Here is a 17512-nt window from a genome sequence, read left to right on the forward strand (position 1 = left end):
TTGCTTGTTCACAAATGACAGCCAGACAGAACTTCAAAGGAAATATCTTTATCAGTCCCGGCTCAAGCTGGCTGCGAGCCCAAAATAAACATAGATAAAGTCTCTGGAAAAAAGTTACACAGCAAATGCAAAAACAAAACTCTTACAGCAAACCAAGTTTACAGAAAGCAAATCACTTATCCAAGTGCCTCTTTGAATCATAAACACTAACTCGAACAGGAATGGAACTGCACTCATGAACAAACGAAGGATGTTGACTTCTGCAACCAGGGCGTGGCACCATCAGTCCTTTTATCCATAGGAGAAGACTCTAATGAGCCCCAGCTGCATTGTAATCCTGCATCCCGAAACAACTCACAGGTTTCTGCTGAGTCACAACACTATCCCCCACCGCAGGGCCCTTCCCCCGGGTCTGACGGTCCGGATGCAGTTGGAATGGATTGTCCATAAGATGGCCTGCACTCATTTCCTGTGTTTCCTCCTTCGTGATTCCCAAATACCTACAGGAACATTCCCCTTGATCCAATGCTCCCCAGGTATCTGGTGGCCACCACGTCTCCTCCCGCCCTGCGTGGCGTCGACACCCCATCCAGGGTCCTCCACCCTCTCCAAGGCCAATCCACCAGCCCCCGTGCTGTCGGAGACTGGCGGCAGCTCTAACAGCTCCGGACGAGCCCTAACACCCCGTCCAGGGTTCTCCACCCTCTCCAAGGCCGACCCACCAGCCCCTGTACTGTCGGAGTCTGGTGGCAGCTCTAACAGCTCCGGCTGAGCCCTAACACCCTGTCCAATAGCAATAGCAATAGCAGTTAGACTTATATACCGCTTCATGGGGCTTCCAGCCCTCTCTAAGTGGTTTACAGAGTCAGCATATCGCCCCCACAGTCTGGGTCCTCATTTCACCCACCTCGCAAGGATGGAAGGCTGAGTCAACCTTGAGCCGGTGAGATTAGAACCGCTGAACTGCAGATAACAGTCAGCTGAAGTGGCCTGCAGTACTGCACCCTAACCGCTGCGCCACCTCGGCTCGTCACCTTGGAGTTGGTGAAGGTCCAGAGTCCTTCACCTCCTCCAAGGCCAACTCATAAGACCCCTCGCCGTCGGAGTCTGGCGGCAGCTCCACCGACTCCTGCCAGGCCACCACAGGAAGGTAAGTGAATACCACCCCTGGTTATGGCCTTCACAACATTCCCATGGTCACGTGAGCCAGGGGTGAAATCAACTTACCTTCACTACCGGTTCGCAAATGTGCCCTAGCTCATCTCAAATTGGTTTCTCAAGTCCTCCTGATAGAACACAGTTAGACAAGTTTTTGTCCAGAGGATCTGAAAGACAATATTTTTATTCCCCAAATATTAACCCTCTGGTTTTACCTTTTTTCAAAAATCTATCCCAAAACATATGCTCCTCCTGAAAAACGTTTCCCTGTTTTGTTGCTGAAAAACAATATCAACTTGACGGCATATCCATGCAAGCATGCATGCATCCATCCATCCATCTATCCATCCATCCATCCATCCATCCATCCATCCATCCATCCATCCATCCATCCATCCATCCAAACACATATTCAGATGGCATAGAATGCAGAAGCTTCTAGGTCAGCGGTCAGCAACCCGGGGCCCTGGAGCCACAAGTGGCTCTTTCATCCCTCTGCTGTGGCTCTCTGTCGCTCAAAATATGTAGCATAACCGCCAGTGTGTGATACCTGCCAGCATGTGATTTACTGAGCTTTTTGACCTTCAGTAGGCCAAACATGGATGAATCCAAGAAAAGGAAAGTTTCAGAAGAAAACAGAAGGTTTAACTCAACTACATATGTGATTTCTGTGACCGCTCAGGAAATAGTCAGGCACAGGAAGGTTTCTGTGGCTCCCGGTGTTTTCTTTATTGTGGGAAACGAGTCCAAATGGCTATGCATTGTAAACGTATAAGTTACTTTGCATTTAAAATACATCTAAGTTCCCCCCCCCCGAAAAAATGAGGAAATGAGTCTAGGTAGGTACTGAACTTGTCTGGAAGCTTGATTGGATCCCTAAAAGATGCAGGCTAGGGTCCAGCAACACTAACTTTGGAAAGAGTGCAGAAACAAGAAATAAAGATGATTGAGGGCAGAAGGTTAAAGCATATTTAAAGAACAGTTGCAGGAATTGAGTTTGTCTAGACTAGTTTTAAGAAGGACAACTTATTTACCAAAGCACCCAAGGGCAAGACAAGAAACAATGGATGCAAACTAATCAAGGAGAGAAGCAACTTAGAACTAAGGAGAAATTTCCTAACAGTGAGAACAATGAACCAGTGGAATGGCTTGCCTCCATAAATTCTAGATGCTCCATCGCTGGAAGCTTTTAAGAAGAGACAGCCACTTCTTCTGGAATGGTACAGGGTCTCCTGCTTGGGGCTGAACTAGAAAGGGTTGGACTGAAAACTTCCAAGGTTCCTTCCAACTCTGTTATTCTGTTATTTTATTCTGTTAAGCTTGTAATTGAACCTGGGGAGGTATATTTTCTCAAGGCCTTATTTCAGAGTTACCAGAAATGATATTTTGGCTATTAAGATTTAGGTAAAGGTAAAGTTCTCCTCGCAGATCCCGTATGTGAGGGTGAAAATCTGGGTGTGTCTTATACACTGAATACATCATTTGTTTGCCCCCCAAAACCCCACCCGCTTTGCAAAAATGGCTATGCATAGTCTTTAGGAGGCTTCCAGAGTGGTCCTGGGGGCTGGGGAGGGCAAAAATGAGCGAAAACAGGCAGTATGGGCTAGTCATTCCTGACTCTAGGGGGCAGTGCTCATCTTTGTTTCAAAGCCAAAGAGCCAGCGCTGTCCAAATACGTCTCTGTGGTGATGTGGCCGGCATGACTAAACACCGAAGGTAACGCTGTTACCTTCCCACACAAATTTGGTTCCTATTTTTTTACTTACTTTTTTACATGCTTTGGAACTGCTAGGTTGGCAGAAGCTGGGACAAGTAACAGGAGCTCACTCCGTTACGCAGCCCTGGGGATTCAAACCACCAAACTGCTGACCTTTTTGATTGAAAAGCTCAGCGTCTTAGCCACTGAGCCACCGCATCCCTTTTTTTATATTATGATTTATATCTTACTAAATGAGCCAGATGACCTTGGCCTTTGTGTAGTTACTACTCAGAGGGCCATAAAAGTGACAGCAAAGTTGTAAGACAGAAAGCAACAAGAAACAGGACCTTGGAGAGCTCCAAGTAAGTCCTCTTTGGGTCCCGTTCCCCCCTCCCCCCCGGTTTGGCTAAAAACAGGAATGCCGATTATTTATTGACTTGCTATATTTTATTTTGCTTGAACACCCTCTGGATTGATAGGTACCAAGGCCAACTTTGGGAAAGATTCAAAAATAGCGCCATGAACATTGATTAAACCCCACTTCTCTAATTGCATCATCCGCTGAAAGAGTAGTGCTGATTTCCAGATGCTGACCATGCATTCTTTAAGATGACCCTTTGACCTCCGAGCCCTAAATGGTTTGTGTCTGATGTGGGGGAACTTAACAGCCCTTTCAAAAACAACACGGCTTTTAAAATATGGAGGAGACCCTCCCACTTCAGAAGGTGGCTTCCCTGACTTAGAAAAGACAGTTTTCTCTTGGCTCATTCTAAGATTGTGGAATGCAGACCCTTGGATATAGGACTTGGGCCCCACTGAGCCAGAGATGGATAGATTGCATTTTTAGATAGATGGATGTGAGGGAAGTCACCCCTCCTAAAAGAATGAAATATTTTGATATATTTAATATTTAAAAGAATATTATATTTCCCCTAAAAGAGAAATGGAAATCTTAAGGGAGACCGAAACTCAGAGCTTCAGCTCCCTGCCCCCAGGAGATATTTGGTGCGCATTGAGAAGGACTGGGCCAGCCTATCTACAAGACAAAAGACCTTCAGCTCCAGGTTGATGGGATTAAGACATGACCCTCCAGGACATAATAGGATTAATCTATCAGGAGAGCTCACCACAATCGCACAATCACCTGGGACATTGGATCACCTTCCAGGCTTCAACCAAATTTGATTCAGACCAACATGGCCCCATGGGAGTCTGACTACAGCCAACAGAATACATGTTCTTGCACAGGAATAGGAAGCTCAAGGGCAATGTCCAAGAGAGGGTATAAATAACACTCTCCACTCCATGTGGTCAGCTGAACCAGGACCTCAAACTCATGTGGTCCTGTCCATCCATCAACAAACCATCTTTCCAATCAGCCTCCATGATTCCAGTGTCTTTCTCCCCAATTGGAACTGAACCAGATGGATATTTCTTCCAACAGATAGATAAAGAATAGATGGATAGATGGATAGATGGGTGGATGGGTAGATGGATAGATGGATAGATGGGTGGATGGGTGGATGGGTAGATGGGTAGATGGGTAGATGAATATTGACTAGCTCAATATATAGCAGGAAGGAGACACAAATAATCCTTGCTGAAATTATAAAGATCTTCAGGCACTTGAAAGCTGCCCATTGAAAACAATGAAGGGATTCAGGACTTTAACAGAGGCCTAACTACATAGCAGTACAGGTAGTCCTTGACCACAATTGAGTCCAACATTTCTCTTGTTAAGTGAGAGATTTGTTAAGTGAATTTGGCCCCATTTTACGATCTTTCTCGCCTCTGTTGTTAAGCGAATCACTGCAGTTGGTAAGTTAGCAACTCGGTTGTTAAGTGAATCTGGCTTCCCCATTGACTTTGCTTCTCAGAAGGTCTCAGCAACTTATCACATGACCCTGGGACTCTGGAATGGTTGTAAGTATGAACCAGGTGTCAAGCATCTGAATTCTGACCACATGATCGTGAAAAACGGTCATAAGTCACATTTTTCAGATTTGTTGTAACTCTGAAGGGTCACTAAGCGAACTGTTATAAGTTGAGGACTACCTGTACATTAGCCCTCTTTGCAAATAAGTAGTAGGCACCAGAAAAATCCTGCTTTGGATAATTTGTTTGAACGTGAGATGTTCTCTCAAGTCTCGGTGTAGCTATCTTCTAGACCTGCTCATAACATCCATGTCCTGCAAGTTCTAGAAACTGAATAATTGCTTTAGTAAATGTAAAACATAAATATTTATTTATTGCAGAAGTTTATGTCTCCTGCGCACCAAGGAAACCCCCTGATGAAAGAGAAACAGCTACCTGTTACCCAAAGTATGCTTTGAAACAGATAACCCTCTCGGCATGGCTGGCTGGGGAATTCTGGGAGTTGAAGTCCATGCCTCTTAAAGTTGCTAAAATCGAGAAACATTTATAAAAAGACACAAGAGATGCCCTTAGGAATCCTATGGTCCAGTTGTTCAATGCAGACTGATTTGCAGAGTAAACTAACTATGTGCCTCCAATACATTATAAAGTTGAAATGTTTATTCATTATTTGCATCTGCTCCTGTCAAAGGACTCCAAATGGAGCGTTTGGTTCTATTAAAACAGCATCTGCAACAAAGCGAGTGATTTAACCTAATGTTAAATTCGGTTGCTACAATAACCTCACTCTCGTTCTACAATGCTTGGCTCAAAACACACATTTCGTCCCAGCTCATTTGCTGAAGAGCAGGAAAACACGGAAACATTTTATTACTATAGAGCACCCTCTAACGCCCAAGAAAGCAAAACAGAGAAGCATCCCTCATGCCTTTTTTTAACCAACCAATGCAGAAAACACACACACAAACACACAAAATACTTGATATTAATTTGTACATAAAACAGTTCCTGAAATATCTTAGGACACAGGAATTTTCCAATCTGTAGGGCTGAATTCTTGAATTAGTTTCTGTTCTGCTTACATAAGTGCCCTGCCCTAAATACAGATCAAAGGCTATTACTTCGCAAATCTTGGATAAATACATGCTCCTATAGAACTGGCTCTAGAGTCGAAAATTCTGATTTATAGTTTGATGACCCACCGTTGCCCAGGTATTTATAGGCGTTGAAGCATTTGTCTGACAGGGACCCATTGAGAGGGGCCTTTCTTTCCCCTACTCCCATGCCCATCATCCCTGCCCTCTCCCTCTCCCTTCCCCTTCCCATGTGCTCCTCTTTCCCACCCTGTCTACAATCTTGGCACTTTGCCCCAAATCCATCAGGCGCTTCCCCATTGGTCCACTGGAGGGTGAACGTCACGTCTGGCTTTCCAGAGGAAGCTGTGAAGGAACTGACATCACAAACAATTGCTGCTCTAGGATGCCACACTCGCTCTACTTGATGGCCCAGGCATTCCAGAGTTGTGCTGGAACACACAGACAAACCCCCTCCCCCAGGGGTGTCTTACTCCTCCCACAGTATTTTTCTCCAGAGAGTAAGTCATCTGAGTACCAAGTTTGGTTGAAATTGCTCGAAGCGCTCCAGAGTTATGCTGGAACATACATACATACATATATACAGTACATACCAGTGGTGGGTTGCAGGCGGTATGCCCCGGTACGGGCGGTATCGGTGCCTGCCTCTGGTACAGTGCTCCAAAGGGTCCACCTGCTCTCCTTACCTGTATTGGAGCTCTTCGGCGCTTCCGCGCACACACACAGGACCTGGGCGATGCTCCACTGAGCAGCTGGAGCATCACAGAGGCGTCACAGGAGATAAGGACGCATGTATGCGCTGCGCACGTTCATGTGGTGGACTCTGGGCCCCGTTGCACCGTACCAATTGCAACGGGATCTGGAACCCACCACTGATACATACAAACAGCCTTTTATATATATATAGAATATAGATAGATATAGATATACACTATATTGCCGAAAGTATTCACTCACTTGCCTTTCCTCACATATGAACTTACTGTAAGTGACCTCCCATTCCTAATCCATAGGGTTCAATATGACATCGGTCCACCCTTTGCAGCTATAACAGCTTCAACTCTTCTGGGAAGGCTGTCCACAAGGTTCAGGAGTGTGTTTGTGGGGATTTGTGACCATTCTTCCAGAAACGCATTTGTGAGGTTGCACACTGTTGTTGGATGAGTTTACGTGGCCTACCACTTCGTGGCTGAGTTGCTGTCATTCCCAACACTTCCACATTCTTATAATACAGCTGATAGTGGACTGTGGAATATTTAGGAGCAAGGAAATGTCACGACTGGATTTGTTGCACAGGTGGCATCCTATCACAGTTCCACGCTGGAATTCACTGATCTCCTGAGAGCGACCCCTTCTTTCACAAATGTTTGTAAAATCAGTCTGCATGCCTAGGTACTTTGTTTTATACACCTGTGGCCATGGAAGTGATTGGAACAGCTGATTCTGGTTATTTGGATGGGTGAGCGAATACTTTTGGCAATATAGTGTAGATGGATAGATTAACTATCCTTTCAGCCCTAAGGATCATGATTAGAAAAAAAAAGCTCTATCAATCATTTATTAATCAAATTGTAAACAACATTCTAATTATGCCGGTTGCCGTGATCCAATGGCAGTAAGGACAAAGATAAGCACTGAGGTTCTGTCAAACAATCATCACTTCTTTACTTTATTGTATGATAAATCCTAGCTGAATGACCAAAATGCAGAACACATCAGTCAAGTTAACCGGAGGAAAACCTTCAACTAATTTTGAAGCAGCCATTTTGGAAATCACGAGCTTAAGCCATGTTAAGTTAGTGCAATTCTCTGGATTCAGTTCACTTCCAGCCTACTATTCTTTGACTAAATTACATTGCCTATAAGCTGATACTAAAACTCCGAGTTTCAAATGTCATTTACAAGAACGCATAAAAGCACGCAGAATTTTCAACACCGCCCCTAAAACCTTGGAGGTTGGCCATTGTATTTATTTATTGGACTGTTTCTGGGTGCCACAAAAGGGGGTTGCTGAGACCCACTCTGGTCATTTTTGATTTGATTGTTGAGCCTGAACATTGATGGATCATCAACCAAGAGGTAAGTTGAGTGGTGTTGTGGACTAGAGGTGGAGGTCTCCCCTCAAAACGGCTTGAAAAATGGCCAGAAAATGGCCTGAAAATGGCCCAGAAAACAGCCTGAAAATGGTCTGAAAATGGCTTAAATGGCCTGAAAATGGCCCAAAAATCGGCCTGAAAACGGCCTGAAAACGGCCCAGAAAATGTCTTGAAAATAGCTTGAAAACAGCCTGAAAATAGCCTGAAAACGGCCTAAATGGCCGGAAAATGGCCCAGAAAATGGCATGAAAATGGCCTGAGCTCTCCGCTCACAATCAGGAGGCTGTGAGTTCGATCCTAGGAAGAGGTGGATATTTCTCTCTCTCTGGGCACGTTGGGAATATATCTGCTGAATATAACTCTGCATTGGTGACAGGAAAAGCATCTGGCCAGTAAAAACTCAGCTCCATTCAAGTTGTCCAGACTCTACCCCACAGGGTCATTAAAAGACAATGATGAACCAAGAAGTGAGATTGACTCAGAGGCTTTAACTTTCTGCCCAACATGTCAACTATTTAGTGAACGGGCAAAGATTTCTCCTTCCCGTGCAAGCAATCTAGTGAATGCATCTACATGTTGACATGCTGCCAACATTCCGAAGATGTTCCCTCTTGCAAAGCTTGCCCACCCAAGACATCTACTCGCTACTCACAAGCAACATGGGCCACCGAGGCTCGCCATCCAGCTTTGCATGTAGATAAAAACGTCCACATTAAACCGATTAAACCATCCTAAGAAGAAAATATAACAACTGGACTCACTGTGAGACATCTGTTACCGCAGGCAGAAGCGCCTCTTCAGCTGTGAGGGCCACATCTTCCATGAAGCTGCTGGCACTCGACATCCCACCACTGCTGCCTTCCAAATGTTTCTTGACTAAAGTTAGGAGGTGAAAATGAGAAACAGAACTGCATTAATCTAGCCAGGGAGGCCAAATTCCTCAGCATGTCCTTTTCTATTGTACGTACCGTATTTTTCAGAGTATAAGACGCACCTTTTTCCCCTCAAAAAAAGAGGGTGAAAATCTGGGTGCGTCTTATACACTGAATACAGCATTATCGGCATCCTGAAATTCCACCCCCTTCACCAAAATGGCCATGAATAGCCTTTAGGAGGCTTCTAGATGGCTCCTGGAGGGTGAGCAGGGCAAAGATAGGCAAAAAAACAGGCCAATTTTTGCTCGTTTTTCCCCCCCCCAACCCCCAGGAGCGCTCTATAAGCCTCCTAAAGGCTATGCATGCCCCCCCCTTTTTTTTTACAAAAAGCAGGCCCGTTTTCATGAAATACGGGCCCATTTTTTTGCTTTTTTTGCCTCCCCCAGCTCTCAGGAACACTCTACAAGCCTCCTAAAGGCTATACATCCCCCTTTTTAATGAAAAATGGGCTCGTTTTCGCAAAAAAATGGGCCGGTTTTGGGAGTTCTGCAGAGTGCAAAACCTTTTCTTTAATTTGCCTCTTCAAAATCTTGGTGTGACTTATACTCCAAAAAATACGGTAAATAAGCTACTGTATGTAAACGGGAGCAATCCCCATACTTCCTCATACTGATGGTGTTACTTAGGCAGGTAATGAAATGTCTGCAAGCCAACAACGAGGCTCAGAGAGCATCAAGAACTCCACAGGTCAACCTCGAGGGTTCCACCACAAAACCGCGGTAGACTAAAGCGCGCTCGATGAAAGCGCGTACGTGACATCATCACAGTGCGACGAAAACATCGCGCTGTGAGCGGTAAATTTAAAATTAAAGCGAAAACCTTACCCTAACCCCCCCAAACCTAACCCTAAACCTAACCCTTAACCTAACCCTAAACCTAACCCTAAACCTAACCCTTAACCTAACGCTAAACCTAACGCTAACCCTTAACCTAACCCTAACCCTAACCCTAACCCTAACGCTTAACGTAACCCTAAACCTAACGCTAACCCTTAACCTAACCCTAACCCTAACCCTAACCCTAAACCTAACCCTTACCTTTATGTGAATCGGCTTGCTTTAATTTAATTTTAATTTTAATTTAATTTTTTTAAAAAAAATTTCGTCGCGCTGCTAATGACGTCAGGTATGTGCTTTAATCGGGCGCACTTTAGTGGACCGCGGTTTTGACGGGTCACGAACCTTGAGCTACAGTTACCTTCTTCTGTTGCTTCCCACACACACACACACACACTATCTCAGTCCTCAGTGACTTGCAGACATTTATTTGAAAATCAGTTCAACAAGTAGGGGAAGGCCCAGAAATACATTGATTTTTCTCCGTAATCTTTCTTAATTAATTCACTATTTAAATAATAATGAAAAGTGATGTCCTATTTATTTATTTATTTTGGTTCCTAGCAGCCTCTCTCCTTTTCATCAAAATATATATTTTAAGAAGGGTTGGTGATTACAAATATAACTTCATTCAGACGAAAATCCTGCTGCTTGTTAGAAAGTTGCGAACCATGACATGCTGCTTGAAAATACAAAAAAATAAAAATAGAAGAACAAGTGGATATATGGATTGCTGTACCAGTAACCATAATAATGCTTCTCATTATCCGCTAAGCTTCTGATTCACACAACCATTTTAAAGACATTTAATTTAAAAGAAAAGGAAGTTTTTTTTATTTCTGATGAATCTCACATGCAAATGAGCCTCTGAGAATGTAAAGTTGTATGTAGCCAAGTCAAGATGGCGCCCACAAAGATTCCCCTCAAAGCTCCGCCTATTTTTAATATGCGCCATCTTGACTTTCTTTTACCACATCCTAATGGGCACTCCTGCAGTAGTTCCACCTAGCCAGGTGAAGAAAAAGTTTAGGGTTGACTATCCCACATTCTGAAATGTTTTCCTTTAAAGCTTTTGTTGATTTTACTTTGTTTTGCTTATTTGTTTTTTTAAAAAATGGCTAATTTGTAGACACTTGAAGTACAGATTCATTCTAAGGAAAATTGATACAAGGCACAAAGGTTTGGTAAAATGGCAGACCCGAAGCAGCAAACATGTCTACGTAGTCAGTGATTTAAAGCAGGGCTCATGTAAAGCAAGGCCCGTTTGATTGCCTTGATTGATTGAAGCAGAGATGAGGCGGCACAATGTCATACTTAAGCGTCCTGCAGTAATCAATTAACCATAAAGAAAGTCTGATGGAAAAGTATATATCCATCCACAAACATCAAGCACACTGTCTTATTACATCTCTGTCTGGAGATAGATAGGTAGATGGAGGATGGATGGATGGATGGATGGATGGATGGATGGATGGATGGATGGATGGATGGATAGATAGATAGATAGATAGATAGATAGATAGATAGATAGATAGATGAGATAAATAGATAAATAAGATGGCTGGACAGACAAACAGACGGACAGACATTGGTGGATAAAAGATAGGAAGGACTGATGATGGATGATGGATGATAGACAGATAGATAAAGATAGTTTATCATTAGCTAGATAGCTAGATAGCTAGATAGCTAGATAGCTAGATAGCTAGATAGCTAGATAGCTAGATAGCTAGATATAGATAGATGATAGATAGATAGATAGATAGATAGATAGATAGATAGATAGATAGATAGATAGATGATAGATAGATAGATAGATAGATAGATAGATAGATAGATAGATAGGATAAATAGATAAATAAGATGGATGGACAGACAAACAGACAGACAGACATGGATGGATAAAAGATAGGAAGAATTGATGATGGATGATAGACAGATAGATAAAGATAGTTTATCATTAGATAGATTACTAGATAGATAGATAGATAGATAGATAGATAGATAGATAGATAGATGATAAATAGATAGATAGATAGATAGATAGATAGATAGATAGATAGATAGATAGATAGATAGATAGATACTGGAGATAAATAGATAAGATGGATGGACAGACAAACAGACAGACAGACATGTATGGATAAAAGATAGGAAGGATTGATGATGGGTGATGGATGATAGACATATAGATAGTAATCTATCATTGGATAGATTACTAGATAGATAGATAGATAGATAGATAGATAGATAGATAGATAGATAGATAGATAGATAGATGGATGGATGGATGGATGGATGGATGGATGGATGGATGGATGGATGGATGGATGGATGGACGGACGGACGGACAGATGGACAGATGGACAGGCAGAATTGTATTAGTGAAATATAACAACCAGAAGTTATGATATGTTGAAATACAATCACAATATATGCTAATAGTCAGAAAAGAATATACAAATAGTAATCCAATTTTTAAAAAAGTGTATATGCTATTCTATATTTTTATTAAGCTGAGGTCTGAATCACTGAGATTTTATATGCCTGTTTAAAATGACTTGCATATTCACAGTGGCAGGTTTTTGTTTCTCAACCTACCTGTTTGCTTGAACATCCGTGTAAGACCTAATGGAGGAAGAAGGATGCAATGTGTTCAAAAAGGATCTTAGTTCTCAGTTGTTTCTAAATTGATCCTAGGTAGGAAGATTATCTCATTGTTCTAAAAACAACCCCAACTATGACATGGTGAACAATCTTTAGATTGTTTTAAAGTTGGAGGGGACCTTGAAGTTCCTTCTAGTCCCGTGGTGGTGAAACTATGGCACGCCGAGCCATTTGCCAGGGCAGGCAACGCCCTGTCAGCTTGCGAGCGTGCATTGGGGGGGGGGGTGTTGCACGCATGGCATTCTGCATGTGGCACGCCAGCGCATGACCCCCTGTGCTCTCCCCGCTTTTGGCACAGCAGCCAAAAAAAGTTTGCCATCCAGCATCTTCTTAAAAATGTCCAGTGTTGGAGCATTCACAACTTCTGGAGGCAAATTGTTCCACTGATTAATTGTTCTAACTGTCAGGAAATTTCTCCTTAGTTCTAGGCTGCTTCTCTCCTTGATAAGTTTCCACCCATTGCTTCTTGTCCTGCCCTCCGGTGCTTTGGAGAATAGCTTGACTCCCTCTTCTTTGTGGCAACCCCTGAGATATTGGAACACTGCTATCATGTCTCCCCTAGTCCTCCTTTCTATTAAACTAGAGATACCCAGTTCCTGCAACCGTTCTTCATATGTTTTAGCCTTCAGTCCTCTAATAATCTTTGTTGCTCTTCTCTGCACTCTTTCTAGAGTCTCCACATCTTTTCTACATCGTGGCGACCAAAACTGAAAGCAGTATTCCAAGTGTGGCCTTACCAAGGCATTATAAAGCGGTATTAACACAACGTGATCGTGTTTTGAGATAAGCTATTCTGTTTATGCAGCCTAGAACTGTGTTTGGCTTTTTTTGATTTTGGCTTATATTTAAATGGTTGTCCACTAGGACTCCAAGATCCCGCTCACAGTTACTACTATTGAGCAAAGTACCACCTATACTGTACCTGTGTGAGAACTTTCAATGTGCCCTTTACTTGCGGGGTGGGGGTGGGGAGGAAATAAAGCTTTCATCAGAAAAATTCAAGATTTTCACAAGTTGCCCCTTTTGCACTCTCTTCTATTTTGTAGAATTTGCCACAACCAGCCCAGTAGAGATGAGTCACGGTCTCCAATTCTAATACTCAATTTCTGTCTTGATTAATATTAAAGGAATGCTTTTTCAGTTTGCTACCTTCTTTGGTAAATGCAAATGATACATGACCTAAGCTTGGAAGATTTTCAAAGGAATGATCTCAAGTCGCATTTCAGAATTAGCCAAATGTCAGTAACAGCTGCAGAACGAGTGGTACTCTCTCTTCCCCCAGCCACTTCTCATCAGAACAGCCCAGACCTGGTTAACTATGATAATTTTGTAGGATACCTGATGGTGAACTTCCAGTGAAGCAAATGTCCTTCTGTTGGAAGGGAAGATGCTCAACTGACCAGCTTAAATAGGTAATATTAGACGAAAGAGAGATGCATTTGTCTGGGCACCACAGAGACTCAGTGGAAGAGTGAAGGAATTGCAACAACGCATGGACAAGAACTAGTGCTGTTCTCTTTCAGGTCTTCCTCCCCCCCCCCCAACATTTGTGTACCCAAGAATTCAAAAGTTGACCCCATGCAGACATACAAGCAAATTTTTATTAGTCCAACCCTTTTTGGACTGGAGAAAATATGCTTACGTTAAGGAGAATTTTTGACATTTGTCCAGGGAAAGAATCCTGCTTTTGAAGCATCAACTTTATGTCATGAAAAATGGCCCGGAAAACGGCCTGAAAAATGGCCAGAAAATGGCCCAGAAAACGGCCTGAAAAATGGCCAGAAAAATGGCCTGGAAAATGGCCCAGAAAATGGCCTGGAAAATGGCCTCAAAAATGGCCAGAAAACGGCCTGAAAAATGGCCCAGAAAACGGCCTGAAAAATGGCTAGAAAACGGCCCAGAAAATGGCCTGAAAATGGCCAGAAAATGGCCAGAAAATGGCCCAGAAAACGGCCTGAAAACGGCCTGAGAAATGGCCCAGAAAACGGCCTGGAAAATGGCCAGAAAATGGCATGAAAAGTGGCCAGAAAATGGCATGAAAAATGGCCTGAAAACAGCCTGAAAATGGCCCAGAAAATGGCCAGAAAATGGCCCTGAAAACGCCCTAATAATGACCTGAAAACAGCCTGAAAAAATGGCCAGAAAACAGCCTGGAAAATGTCCTGAAAATGGCCCAGAAAATGGCCCAAAAATGGCCTGGAAACAGCCTAAAAACACCCTTAAAAACAGCCCCAAACAACAAAAAAACAGGCATGTGCACGCCGGCCAGCTGGTGTTTGGGTTTCTGGTGCTCCAGCACATGCACATGCATGCACATGCATATGCGTTCCAGTTTGGGCACTCAGTGCCAAAGAGGTTTGCCATCACTGTCCTAGGTCAAGTTTGATCCAAGCACACTACAGAATTCCTGGAAGCTTGGCATTCTGACAAATCACCCATCAATAGACAGAGATAAACCATATTTGTATGCTATTCAAAAGAGAACATTAAAAAAAAACCTACCCCCACCAACTCTGACAAGGCAAACTACACCATATAAACAGGGAGCAAACCACACACTCACTAGCACTGATGATGTTACTTAGCAGGGTGATGAAATTTCTCCAAGCAAACAACCAAGCTGAGAGAGCACCAAGGATTCTAACATAAACTGATATATTTCAGAATTGCTTTTCACTTTTCTTTTTTCTCGGTTGGATCTAAATCTCAGAACCGGGGGAATAAGGACAGCTGCCTAACTCCATACTAAGATGTTAAAGTATCATCTGGAATACAATTTCGCAAAGCTTGACTCTCTACTGAAATCCCGCAGAGAATCTCAGTTTCATTTCAGTTGGAAATAAGGGCTGTTCCACAAACTATAAAACCACTGTGTAAGGAATCCCACAAAGCTCGAATTTGTCATCCCACTATCCCCTTGAATATTTCAATATTCTTTTTTTATGTTGTGGACTACCAAGGACGCTAACTAGGCTGAGTGGCTCAGGTTTTTAAAGAACAGTGCAAAAACACACACACACACACACACAACCTTTTGGTAGACTTAAAGTTCACATGAATTGCAACATTCTTGTGAATCAATTAGGAAAACATTTTGAGGCATACAGGAGTATGTCAGTTGTGGCCCGCCAGCATCCAGTGGATCTGGACAGTGAGAAGGTTAGAGAGGAAGATGGGCCAGTCCTAGGGTCTGGGGAAGGCTCTGATGAGGCCTCTGTTCCGGAGGCAGAGAGGGGGCCAGATCCATATGCCAGTTATCAGCTGCCTTCAGAGTCAGACATCAGTGAGGCAGAAGAACAGTTGGAGCCTGTTCCCAGTGTGTGCATGCGCAGAGCTTCCAGGAGAAGGGAACAGCTAAGGAACAAGACTCAACTTGGTATCAAAGCCAAAGGTGGGCGGTGAATGGCCCTTCCCATAGGGAATAAAGAGGAGCGAAAGGGGAGTGGAGTTTGCAGGAGACAATTAGTTCAATTCATGAGGGTGAAGATCTGTTCCTGACTTCTTGCCAAGTAATTGCTGCTACAGCGTGGAGTTTGGAAGATATCGGCCTGGCAGCTCTCCAAGCCTGATAAAGGTTTGCAGTTGTGAAATCTCTTGAAAGACAGTTGGCCGGGACTTTGCTGAAGAGGAATTCACTTTAACCTAAATAAAAGGGGTTTTATCGGGACGAGGAGTCGGCTTCATGCTTTTAGGAAGCCTAGGACAGAACAATGTCACACCCAGGGTTGCCCATAAAATAGGATCCAAATAATTAAAATGGTGACCCCGATAGTGTCCTTGAAGGTCTCCCCCTTTTTTGTTTAACACAACACATCCAGATGTCAGGATAGTTCTGGAAGTATTGAGTCTCCAGTTCATTAAAGCAGCCGTGTCTCTTTTGAACCTAGGATGTACTAACCCAAAAAGTACCAAGCCTGAAAGAGACAGTTTACCTCCAGGTTCATCAAGGTAGAAATTCAACTCTTTCTTATCTTCTTGATCATCAATGAAGTCGTGAGTAATCTGAGGAACGGATAACCCTGTGTCGCCTGGATTGATAGATGTCGAACCATTGTCACGCCCGGGTTTTCCTTTCCTCTTATATTTTTTACTCTGAAACAAAACAGAACACTCAAATGTTATGGATCCTCCACATACAGGAGAAAATCATGCTTACAGAATTTTGAAAACAAAATTCATGGACAATGAAAGAGACGTTATGTATGTATTGGAATGTAGGTATTAGAATGATAGATAAGTTGATACACTAGAACAGTGATGACGAAGTTTCTGGCACCGAGGGCCCGAACCAAAATGCCAGAAACCTGAAGACATGGTTGGCGCATGCATGCCTTTTTTATGGCTATTTGTGGGCTGTTATTGGCCCCCAAAATGGCCCAGAAAATGGTTTGGTTGGGGGGCATTTTCTGACCATTTCCTGGCCATTTTTGGCCTGAAAACAGCTCGAAAAAGGCCTGAAAAGAACCCCAAAAATGCCTGAAAACACCCCAGAAACAGCCTGGTTTTTAGACATTTCTTGAGGCATTTTCTGGCCATTTCCCAGCCATTTTTAGCCCGAAAACAGCCTAAAGAAAGACCAAAAACACCTCAGAAACAGGCTGGCTTTTGGATATTTCTTGAGGCATTTTCTGGCCGTTTCCCAGCCACTTTTGGTCTGAAAACAGCCCAAAATAAATGCTTGAAAACAGTCCAAAAAAGGACCAAAAACACCCCAGAAACAGGCTGGACATTTCTGGAGGCACTTTCTGGCCATTTCCTAGCCATTTTTGTCCTGAAAACCGCCTGAAAAAATGGCCAAAACAGCTCCAAAAAGGACCAAAAACAGGCCAGTTTTCAGGCATTTCTTGAGCTATTTTCAGGCCATTTTCCAGCACTCCAGTGCCTGCAAACACCTGATGCAAGTGCCCACAGAGAGGGTTCTGCTTGCCACCTCTGACAAATATGCCATAAGTTCCCCATCACGGCACTAGAATATGATGGTCAGAAATTACTGTGCAACACTAGCACTGTTTAAAATAGTATATAAGCTATTTTGTTTCTAACCTCTGCTTAATGGCAAGTGGAACACCAGAACAATTACACTGTATTCAATATGTTTATTTAGAGGGATCTTGGAGCCCTAATGGACAACCATTTAAATGGGAGCCAGCCA

At 43.2% G+C, this 17512-nt stretch overlaps 1 protein-coding gene across 1 annotated transcript in view; it reads right to left on the reverse strand.

Annotated features, from left to right (window-relative positions):
- LOC106555730 (potassium voltage-gated channel subfamily KQT member 1) overlaps positions 1-17512 on the reverse strand; it is a 116521-nt gene that overhangs the window by 76292 nt on the left and 22717 nt on the right. Inside the window, 3 exon segments of the mRNA XM_087723055.1 lie at positions 8684-8861; positions 12295-12321; positions 16293-16452. Of these exon segments, the coding sequence (XP_087579181.1) occupies positions 8684-8861; positions 12295-12321; positions 16293-16452 (365 nt within the window).

This window comes from Thamnophis sirtalis, unplaced genomic scaffold (assembly GCF_051295495.1).
Source record: "Thamnophis sirtalis isolate CommonGarterSnake01/CBP01778 unplaced genomic scaffold, rThaSir2_p1.2 scaffold_9, whole genome shotgun sequence".
Lineage (NCBI taxonomy): Eukaryota > Metazoa > Chordata > Lepidosauria > Squamata > Natricidae > Thamnophis > Thamnophis sirtalis.